This window comes from Triticum dicoccoides, chromosome 1B (assembly GCF_002162155.2).
Source record: "Triticum dicoccoides isolate Atlit2015 ecotype Zavitan chromosome 1B, WEW_v2.0, whole genome shotgun sequence".
Taxonomy (NCBI): Eukaryota; Viridiplantae; Streptophyta; class Magnoliopsida; order Poales; family Poaceae; genus Triticum; species Triticum dicoccoides.
This window is the reverse complement of record NC_041381.1, coordinates 570675996-570687861: the sequence shown is the minus strand read 5'-3', so window position 1 is coordinate 570687861 and position 11866 is coordinate 570675996. Positions and strand designations below refer to the sequence as shown.

The 11866-nt window shown below is 43.6% G+C and overlaps 1 protein-coding gene across 1 annotated transcript; it reads left to right on the top strand.

Moving 5' to 3' along the window:
* Positions 1–8910: 8910 nt before the first annotated feature.
* On the top strand, positions 8911–10112 carry LOC119308724 (myelin transcription factor 1-like). The gene is made up of 2 exons (XM_037584865.1): positions 8911–9250; positions 9542–10112. Exons 1-2 carry the CDS (start codon positions 9035–9037, stop codon positions 9920–9922), a joined length of 597 nt encoding a protein of 198 aa, XP_037440762.1. The 5' UTR covers positions 8911–9034; the 3' UTR covers positions 9923–10112.
* The last annotated feature ends 1754 nt before the right edge of the window (positions 10113–11866 follow it).

Below are 11866 nucleotides of genomic sequence, written 5' to 3'. Positions count from 1 at the left end.
AGGCCATTACTGGCGACCTGACGGCCGGACCTATCAAAGGACGGATATACCAAGGAGGGAAGTAGCTCGGACGCGCGAGGGAGTCTCTAGATATTCTTCTCGATGATCATCCTATCTGTCTCTGGATCCGCACGCAGCTCCCCCTGGTCTTAGCAGTTTCCGAAGTCATATTGTTTATCACACTACTTGTACTTATACGCTTTGATGTATTATTAAATTACAATGAAAACAATCTGCGGCTCTATTTATATGACATTCACTTGTTGTTTCTCTTTTTTGATATTTTTTGTCAAATTGCAACCGTACATTCTGGTACGCCTTAATTCTCCAGGGACTTCATTGTACCCCATAACACGGCAAGAAAGTCCAAACCCCTTTACGGTTGTTAGGCGCCCCGAACTTATAGCATTACATGCATCGGCTCCGAATCATGTCTTGGGTCAATAGTTGGGTTGCCCGGCTCCTGTTCTTCCTACCCTATGCTCCGCTATATCGGCTAGGGTAGTAAAGGAAGAACTACTGCAATTGTGTCCCGGACGAGCACCACAGTAGAGAAAGCCGAAAACTGACTATCATGATGCGGCGAGAGCTGGTCAGCTATTCGAGAGGTCACAAAATCTTTAGCGATTTCTTCTGCATTATGTGATAACTAATGCATCGTGCAAAGGATCGGTTTTTATCTGACCAGGTGTTTATAGAACCCAAAGTTCGGACTTCCGAACACTAGGGGCTGCGCCTACATTTTTTATTGTCAAAGTCCTATGGCTAAGTGAGGGTGATAAAGCCTTATAGTCCGATTGTCTGGTTCGTTGCGCTAAACACCTCCTTTAAGGACCAAAATCTGGAGCAAAGAGTGTTTAGATTTATCCCGAACACCCCCGTACTTCCTACATGGGGGCAGAAGCCGACGACTGGCCAACTCTCAGAATTAATATAAAAACGGCCGCACAGGAGATAAAACTCCAGATAACAAGTATTATACTATGTAAACAATCTTGTTCCATATTGCAGCACAGGATAACATGAACGTATTCATGGAAAGATAACATCCCTGGCACATTGATCTGCCACAAGGTGGGATCCCTCCAGGACACTATCATAATACAACTTGGGCTTGTGGTGCTCCTTCCCTACGGGGGGTCCTTCGATCATCAGCTTCGCGGCATCCATCTTCACCCAGTGCACCTTGGCGCGGGCGAAGGCCATCCGAGCACCTTCGATGCAGACCGACCGCTTGATGGCGTCAAGCCGAGGGAAGGCACTAACCAGCCGCTTCACAAGACCGAAGTAGCTGCTGGGAATAGCTTCGGTAGGCCATAGCCGGACTATGAAATCCTTCATGGCTAGTTCGGCCGCCCTATACAGCTCGACCAGCTATTTAGCTGATCGATAAAGGGCACTGGATGTTCTGGTGCAAGATATTGCAACTAGAATAGCTTCTCCGTAGAGCTCCCCTCTTCGGCTCAGTAGAATTGTGCGGCGTCAGACACGCTGCAGACAGATCCGAAAACACCCCTAGAGAACCTTGAATTCGGGGATCCTTGGGCTTCAACCCGGGCATCGTGCGCGGCTTGACGAGCCTTGGTGAGTTTGGATTCTTTATCCGCCATACTCTGCTCCAAGGTCTCGCACTTCTTCACGGCCTCTTGGAGCTCTTATTGAACCTCAATGACCCTGGCCTCGTGTTTTTCACGAGTGGGCTGCTCCTTGGTTGCCTTCTTCTCGGCCTCGGCTACCGCCTTCTTAAGAGCCTTGACTTTGGTCGCCGCTCCTAATACATATCATGACATTTTTAGTCAAATTCAATTATTCATTCGTATTGAATACAAATAAGGTTTTCCATACCTTGGTTTTCCTCCAATTGCTTCTTTACTTGGCCGAGCTCTTTTTCGGCCCGCTCCAGACTCTGCTTCAGACCGAAGCCTTCCGCGGTATGAGAGGTTGCAGTCAATAATGATGCCTGCTTATTCACATCGGTATTTCATAGTTAGTCTCGTGCGAAAAATATTTGATCCTCTGTCCAGCTTTTCTTTTCGAACACCAAACAATATATCAGGGGCTACGATCTATATTGTAACATTCTTTTTATGTTTAACTTCACTGCTTACATCAAAGCCTGTTAGAAGGCTGTTGCAGGCTTCGGTCAGCCCGATTTTGGCGGACTGAATTGTAACATCCGAAATTTTCAATTTGGAATGTTATATATTAGATCAGCATTGCATATCACATTTTATTGCATTTTGGTTGATCCTAGAAATTCTACGCAACTCAAGGACCCACAGAGAGAGTTGGGGATTTTGTTATTTTCATATTTGAGTTTTCTTAAATTTTGATAAGAGGATCATTTGATTTTAATTATTTTTCTATCTGAATATTTCCAATATGAAAATAAATGAGAGGAGATAATATGACTTCTTAAAAATAAAAGAAATACCGAAGGAAAAATGTTAAAATCAATTTTAGTGCTTTTTGGAGTTTTATTGCTATTTTATTTGCATTAGAAAAAATATTAAAAATTGCATTTTAGGCCAAGAAAATGTTCACCCTGTTCTAAATATTTTATTTAGACGGTGAAATATTGTTTTTGCATTTTTAGGTTTTTATTTTATTTTTTTAGGATTTTTCTGCGAAATCTATTTTAAAAAAAAGTCAGCGCCCGACTGGACCGGCGGCCTAGCCGAGCCGGGCCAAGCCCGCGCCGCCCGCCGCCTCCCTCGCGCACGTGCCCGTGCCCGAGCCGGACTCCGCCGGAGTCCGGGACGCCCTCGCCGCCGTGGCTTGCCCTCTCCCGTAAGCCGGCCCCGTCCCGCCCCCTTTATAAGTCGCCACCGCCGCCGCCTCGACCCCCTGCCTCACCCTGCCTCTCGCCGCAGCCGTCGTCTCCTGCGCGCCGCACACCGTCACCGCACGCCGTCGCTCCCCATGCTGCACTCCGCCGCTGCACGCAGTGCCTCGCCTCACCGGAGCCGCCGCCATTCCTGGTCCGATCCAGATTCACCGACTTTTTTCTGTTTAGGTAAAAACCGATTGGTTTTTTTTAAACCCTAGTGCATTTTTTAGAGCGGTTTTATTTCGGTTCTCGTCGGTTTATTTTATTTAGCGGACGTTCGTTCGTACGTTTGTTTTAACGAAACTTGTTCACCCATTAGCCGCTGAAAGCGAACGTTCGTTCGTTAGCCTATTCATCAATTTTTCTTTTTCCAGGGTTTTTTCGCGATTATTTTTTATCTCGATTTGAACCGTGATCTTCGTTTTAGTTTATCTTTTTGCTCGTTTATCGGAATCAGGTGATTCAAGCGCCTAGATCTTCCTCTCGAAGCCCTCTTTCTGTTTAATCAACTTGAACAAGATTTTGGTAATGTAAAATTTGACTTTAGTCCAGATTAGTAATTGGATCTTGTTTCTTTCGTAGTTTGAGTTTCATTTCTCCGTTTGTTTTGATTCTTTTTGCTAACCGGAGTTCTTCGGTTGAACTTTTTGGTTAGACCTTCTTATTTGAGTTTTACCTATGCATTTAGTTGAGTACTTATGTATACTATTGTTTGATTGCGATAGAGTTTCTAGAGTGCGAAGCGTGCTACTACGAGTCTCTAGGTTTTGCGGATCATCAGGAAGGCAAGTAACACTTTGATCATACCTCTTTACTACCCAGTTTTTATGCATTAGATTCAATCCTCAAACATTGCATGGTTAGGATCTGAATAATATGTGTGGGTTTGGGAAGTAGTTGATGAGGTAGAACCTATTACATGTTTATTATCAAACCTTTGGGAGTTACTTCTACGTTATGCTCAGGATTGCTATGCCATGCTTGTAGACGTAGATTGGGTGAGTGTATTCCATGACAGATGTGAGTATTGTTAATTAATGGTTAACTTAAGGTGGCTACTTAAATTCACATCTGGGTGGATTGCTTGTGGGCACCTGGAGAATCCAGTGTTGTCCTAGGATATTCCGGGGTTCCGTGTGATCATCCTAAGGTCCGCCACCCAGGCTCAAAGGGATCATAAGATTATTCATGCTAGAAACTTCCGTGTGCAGCCACAAGCTATTATGGGCTCTAGCATAGTTGAGTATGTTGTGTGACCTCTTTCAGTGGTAGACTAACAGATGTAGGGGATGTAGGTTGGTATTGTCTACCCAGAGTAAAGAGTTAATGCTTCTGAAAGACTGTGTACGAACATTTGCCGTCCATTTGTACACGTCTTGACTCCCACTAACACCAAAGACTGCGTCATGGTTGGTTACAACTGTCCTTGTTAAAATACCAAACGTATTTTGCTCATATATAATATAAACAATATTGATGAAATCTTGCTTATATGTAAAATTATAAAGAACCTATTTATTCAAACCTAAAACAATGAAACTTTTGTTGTTCTCTTAATATGTTGTTTTGTCTGTTTACACACAAACCTGAACATGCCAGGAATTATATTACTTTCAATTTGGAATTTCTTAATGTTTGCGCACTCACCGTATTCAGCCATTGTTTTATTTATTGTCCAAGTGCCAATTCAACGGTTTTAATTTCTATTTAATTCTGATTTCTTCTAGAAAATTCCGAGGAGCGTTGTCTCGACACTGAAGAGATGGGTAGACATGCCAACCAATGGCACTGTGACCCTTGAAGCTCCTGATGAACCTACCCATGTCATCACTCCTTCGTCGTACTACATCTGCAAAAACGACGGCAGGATGGTAATAGAAAAGTCTTCTTTCAAAGACTTCATATCAGCTACATCCTTTGTTGAAAAGAACGTTGTTCTAATCACTTTCAAAGAGCGCCATGACCGTTCTGTGTCCATCATCATTCAACGCATTCTGTAGATTCCGTCGGAACTAGCACCTAAAATGGAAGCAAATAGTATATCTCCTAGGATGTTCAGCGCTCATTTCAAGATGATGCCTCCCAGGAGCAAAACATTGGTTAAAATAAGTTTGCTAGTTAGGATGGTAGAGTAATGTAACTATTATGGGCCATGTGCTTGCTTGAACTATCCGAATGATCTTTTGGAACTTATGTAGCTCTTACAAAAATGTTGTTTGAACTATCAGAATGATTCATTGGAAAAAATGTAGTTCTAATCCTTTGAAAAGTTCACAATTCAAAAAACCAGAAAACAGAAAGAATCATTTTCAAAAATCAAACGAAACAAGAATCAGTTTTTGATCCAAAACCTATAGCAATGCCATGTTATCAAACTTATTCAAACGATCTACTGAAACATATCTCAATTTAAAACCAAACAGGACTCCATTTTCAAGTGCAAACTATGTTTACTTCACCAACTTTTCATGAACACACAGTGTGCAATGAATAACATAACAACAGTGCCTCCCTGACCAAGGAAGATTGTCAATTGAAAAAAACATGTTCACAACAAAGGCACAACCATGCATCTGCTGAGTGTTCTACAGTTCACACGACTACTTTCACAGCCAAAGATGGAATACGCACATATGGATCACACGCAGCACGCGTGAATAAAAAAAATTCAATGAACAAGATAAGTGAAAATCTTTAAAAGAACAGATAAAACAAACACCTGTTTCCGAAAATCTACGCCTGGAACCGCCGGGTGACTAGCAACTGCTCTTTGGCAGTTTCCTTTTTTGCACGACAAAAGATCCCTTTCACTTTTCCGACTCCATTTGCATCCTCTTCCTCGAAAGTTTCTCGCCGGCCACAGTTTACCACCGCACACCTCCAGCCATGGACGAGGGAAACTAACAACACTCACCGAGCACATCACTACCCACGGTACAACCGTGCTGGAGGTGGTGTGAACCAATGACCCAAGGACCGTGGAGCGGATCATCAAAAAGTACGATGAATGGCTAAAGGAGGAGAAGAACAAGTTCGTCGGCCTCGACCTCGAGTACACATGTAAGAGAAGTTACATACGACAAGGGATCACCGTCGTCCAACTTCCCATGCGCGAGCATGTCCTTGTATACCACTACTGCAGGTACGAGCGCTCCCAGGCGTTGGTTGACTTCCTGCAATGGAAAGCGATAACTTTCACTAGCGTCGACACCAGGAACGACAAGACCATGCTTGCTCGTGCATGGATCAAAATTCCAGACGAGCACCACGTCGACATCCAGAGGCTATTCTGCATCAAGGGTGGTGGAGAAAGGGACTCCATGGGTGACCTTGCAGCGGCCATCATCGACCCCTCATACAAGAACATGAAGAAATCATTCCCAAAGGAGAAGCACCAGTTCTAGGAGTGGAAGCCACTTTCCCCGATACACCTTGAGTACACGGCAAAGGACGGGTATGTTAGCTACGAGTTGTACCGTAGAATCCTAATCATCAAGAACGGGCTATGTCACCTCCACCAACAACCAGTGAAAGAAAGACTCCGCCCACGTAAGAACAAAGACGAGGGATCTTCCAGCGGCATGAAATCCACGTGCCTCACATGCCTCCGTTTGCTCAATCCACGTGCCTCACATAAAACCCACAGTAACTCTACGTGCTCCGCACGCATGATCGTCCGTCCAACTTTGGTGGTACACACACGCTCCTCTCAGTATACACGTGCCTCCACACAACCGTGCCTATTCTGACTTCAATTCCGTGCCTCCGTTTGCTGAATCCAGGTGCCTCTCACATAAAAGAGATGCACAGCCATGCCTCAGAGTAAACAACATACGTGCCTCTACTGTATTTATAACTATGACCACAATTAAATAACATCCGTCCAAAAAAACATCTTTAAAAGAGATGCACAACCATGCCTCTTCTACAAACGAACAACAGCAATGAATAGTTAGGTTCATGTCGTCTCCTATATCTAAATAACATTAAACCGCAGCATAGATTTCTAAAAAAAATCCATTATGTTCAAAGGCTATAACTAACATCACTGCGGCAGAAGATTGAAGATAACAACAAGCCTCCCAACACGCTCTTTGAAAGTTATCAGCACCAAGCTGTTTACTTCAATAGACGATGCCTGGAGAAAATCACTGAAACCTTCCTGTTTGAACACCATTGTATTACCCAAAGCAATGAAGTAGGAGCAAGGAGTGCTCACATATATATCATCATCACCAGATTCCAGAGTAACTTCAAGAGTTAAAACGCGAGTCCTAGGAAAAGTCGCAAACTCCTTCAAACTCCTCACAACAATACCAGGAATAACCTGACAAAAAACATCAAGCTATCAGAAATAGAATAAAAATTCAAAACTATAAATAGAAGAGGTAATAAAACTAAATAAATAAACAGAAACAAAGAAAAAACAATGGAAAAAAATCTGACCATATGATGACCATTAACATTCATGGAATCAATCTTGTGAACAAAAGGACAATAGGGTATGTACTCATCATCAAATAGTTGACACCTCATGAAATACATCTGCTGATAATTAAGAAAAACACCACGGGTGTAATAACAACTCCCAACAAGTTCCTTCTCGGAGTCACTCAAACCATGTAGAGCTACAAAATATAATTACACAGGCTCAAGGGAACAGAAAAATCAAAATGTACAATAAAACAAGATAAAAACTTCCTTAAAAATAAACCTTACCAACAGACGGTAAATGAGACAACGCATCTCCACGACCAACAGGATAAAAATCAATACCAATCCAAGTTCCATAATCAAGCCTAATGGTCATTATATCACGAGGACGAACACCATAATCACTGATCAATCATTCCCAGGAAGGACCATGAAATTTGCTCCTCACCTGACCATGACTAAACAGAACACCATACAAATAACCCTCATTACACTGAAGAGCAAGATCAGTATCTTCGTCACCCCTCCTTATGGCTAAAGCCCTACACTCCTCGATGTAACGAGCAAGATGAGCTCTAACACTGCACGGAACATACTGCACAACATATCAAAACAAGGATCATAATCAAAATCTAAACGGCATGGACAACACCAAAAGAAATAAGCGTGTGTGCCAAAAATTGAACAATTATAAAATGATATTCTTACAACATGCCTCCAACAACGTCAATCCAGGACCACACTGAACCGATTTACAGAAGAATCAACAGAAGAACACGGGCCACCAGGCATACGGTAAAAAGGACAAGCCATAACTGCAAGGAACACAATGGTTATCAAGAACTGATCCCACAAAACCCAGTTGAAACTTGACATATGATAGTGTTGGTAGTCCCCACCCGTAACTACCCCATAAATCTGCATATCCCGAAAATATAATGGGAACAAAAAGAGAAATGAGAAAGGGAAACAGGAAACCCACGAAGGCAACCAGTAGGGAACGAGGATATCGTGAACGGGGAAGCGCGCTCGACGCTAAAGAAGGACCGCCATAAGAGGAGCCAACAAGCGCGGCGGCCGAAACAGCTGCCGCCGTAACCACGCGACAAGAGCGGCGGCCGCGACGGGCGGAGACGACGGCAAATAAAGAACAGTGTGCGACGAGGGTTCGCCCACACCAGAGAGAAATAGATCTCAAAACAGATCAAAAGGTATTACAAAATATTAAAAATATAAGGACTAAAGTGAAAGAAGAAAAAACCAGAAAAGAAAACCGGAAATCGGAAATTACGGGAGAAGCCGTGCGCGCGCAAAGAGTCTCGCGCGGAGCGCATCGGAAAAGTCTCAGGAGCGCTCCGTGCGTGACACTTGGCGCGCAGGGACCGCTTTTCGACTAATCGTTGCGGGTTGCGCTCCTCAATTAGTGATTTTGTAGAACTTCATTGAAAAAAGTACAAGCTACTGGGCCGGCTCATATAGGTGCACCGCAGGCTATAATATGATACGGGCCATTTGGCCCGTGCTATTTTGTGGTTGGGCCTTGGAGCTCGAGAAGCTGGCAGGCTGGCCCCTGAAAGGAAAAAACTGGAACTCGATGGAGACGTTGATTCTGCTTCCGATTCCGACATCAACAGAGAAGCCGACTGCGCTAGGGTTCCTCTCCTCCCTCCTCTTTAAATCTGGAGGTGGAGAGATCCAGGCTGAAGAACAAGCCTCAAACCCACAACCCACGCCGAATCGAGGCAAAGCTGACGTACAAATCCACCCGTGATGGCCCAAGTTAATTCCACCACAGATCACGTCGACCTGGAGAGGAACTCCAAGGAGCTGAGCATGGCTGCAGGCGACGCACAAGGTAACTCAACCAACGATCTTGACGCCTTTAAGCTGGAGCTGATCGAGGCGGAAGAGGAAGTGGCGGCGGCGGCGGCAGGGGCCTACGACGAGATCGTCGCTCGCTACAGGAAGAAACGCGCTGACCGTAAGGTTCGGTTGACAGACTTCACATTAATTTAGAAAAATAAGCACGCTACTTTATGTATATAATTTCAAAAAGTATAATCTTAAAGTTCTTATTTATTTTGTAGTACCCCTTCGATCCATTTTAATTATCGATGGCTTATTAGTACAATGTTACATAAAACAACAGAAACAACAAAGATAAGTTGTACCAAGTCAGCGGCAATTAATCTGGTTAGAAGGGAGTACTGTAACTGCTAAGCAGTTTAGGATTTCATCGTGGAACTGAAAAATAAAGGAAGTCCCTTTTTATGCCAGGCTCGGATCATCAAGGAGCTGGGCGAGGAGGCCTACCTCGAGGCTGGCGACGACATACTGGCCGACGACCCCGACTACGTGGATGAGATCAACGAGTGGACCGGGATTCAAGAGGAGAGGCATAAGGCGAACCTCAGGAGGAACGCCATACTTCCTGGCTACAAGAAACTTTCTTACTCCGACGTATACTCAGAATTATACTCATGCTTGTACCCGGACTCGGAATCAGACTCGAACTCTGACTCGGAGAATGAGGATGAGGATGAGGAGGGAGAGGAAGACTCTCGCTCCGACTCTGGCGAAGAAGGACAAGAACAAGAAGGAGAAGAAGAAGAGGAAGAAGAGGGGGAGGAGGAGCTGGAAGCGAGAGACTGCGCATGAGAGTCGCTGCCACCAGAAAGAAAGAGAAGGAAAAGTTGATGGCTTCACTGTCGGGCTACACCATCTTGATTCATGAGAAACATGCTACTGTTGCCCAGAACCACTTCTCTTGCCAGATTCAGTTTGCTTTTTGTTCGTTAGTCTGTGTGGTCCGAATTTCTACAACTAGTAATAACTCTGTTAATTTGCACCCCTGTTTTATTATTTATCTACTATATTACTATCTCTTTCCAGATATGCCTATGCACATATGTATCTTCATTATGTTCTTCTTAGAAACACGTCTATTTCATGGTGTATCTATGGCCGTTTCTCTCTTAGGTAAGTTTGCATCCAATGCAATTGACATTCCTTTGCAACGTCATGTAACAGTTTGCTTCCTTCAGAAAATTTTGTGATTCTGAATTTCCGTTCACCGAAGAATTTACTTATGTGGCGAGTCGAATCTTTGCTTCAATTTAATGGAAAATTATGTTCTACACAATGAGATAGTTGTTTCAAAAGCATTTATATATTGTTTCCATCAACTATAAAGTTGCTTCCAACCCAATTTCAATTAGCTTCCATCAAAGATAAAAGCAATACTTCTTTCAGAAACATGTCTTGCTTCCATCCACTAGAGAAATGCTTCCAGCGATATAGTAATTTACTCCCATAGAGAAAATATTTCCACCGCCACTATTACAAATTTGGGATTTGTTTGAAAATAAAAAAATGCTACTATCAAATGGAGTATGATTAGAAGCACATAGTTTTTCAGTTTGCTTCTATGTGGCAAACATCCACTTTTAAACAAATTGGTAGTTGCTTCCTACCGTCTCTATACAACTTAGGTGTGGAGACCATCTAATTGACTTCGGCGCAGATCCTCGAGGCATTAAGCAACATAGTTGGTGTGCATGCTGTCATCTGAACAAGCGGATCATGTCTGTTACAAGGGATAGAGAGGGATCGGTGGAATCGATGATTGTTTATTGCTTGAGCCTCGTGGGCATATATATAGTAGTACATGATCTTCTTGAAGTACAAGACAAGCCAGAATACTTCCTAGTCTATCCTAATGTTTCCAAAGGTAAGGCGACGGTCGATGCATCACAAAAGTCGTGGCTGGAGTGAAAACCGGCGAGGTTGCTGAAGCAAGGCGGTAGCCCTTTGAAGACCGCCTATTTTCATCAAGTATGTCGCGTGCTACATATCTAACACGAATTTCGACATGGCGTATATAGCTCCCGCGCTGCTCTCTCAGGGAACTGGCTCTTGCTGCTACAACTGATGGGCTAGCCCACAACTACACAGTGCATCAAAAATGAGTTTAGGGCTAGTTCTTTTGGACGGCTTAAAAAATAAGCTGCCTCTCCCTAGCTTAAAAAATAAGTCGCTCCTTAAATTTGTTGAGACTTCTAAATTAGTTATCCCATAACTAGTATAGAAGCCCCGATGAATAAGAGAGGCGGCTTATGGGATAAGCTGAGGAGGAGGCGGCTTATTTTTTAAGCTGCCAAAAGAACTAGCCCTAAATACTAAGCAGGTAACCCAAGCACATAAGTAAGAAAGCACAATATGACGTAAGTAAGTGCAAAGAGAACAAGTAACCACAAGTAGAGAGTTAGGGTTAGGAATAACCGCAACTCCGGGAGACGAGGATGTATGCCGATGTTCACTTCCTTGGAGGGAAGCTATTTACAGTTAGAGAGGTGGATGTTACCACGAAGGCACACCAACGCCACGAAGGCTCACCCTATTCTCCATTTGAGACAACACCACGGAGGCGTTTCTCAACAACTAGTGGTAGACCTTGGGGTGATCTCCAAACCCTTACAAACTTTTCGGGGGTAATCACAAAGGTTGATTCCTCTCCGAAAGACTCCTACCGCCTAGGAGTCTTCAACCTCCAAGAGTAATAAGAATGTTGGGAAAAGCTCAAGACTTGCTCAAATCAAAAAT

Excerpts from the sequence above, each read along its gene's own strand:
- LOC119308724 (XM_037584865.1), top strand. The coding sequence starts at position 9,035 with ATGGCCCAAGTTAATTCCACCACAGATCACGTCGACCTGGAGAGGAAC. Across the intron at positions 9,251-9,541 it reads AGAAACGCGCTGACCGTAAG|GCTCGGATCATCAAGGAGCT; the intron begins GTTCGGTTGACA and ends TTTTTATGCCAG.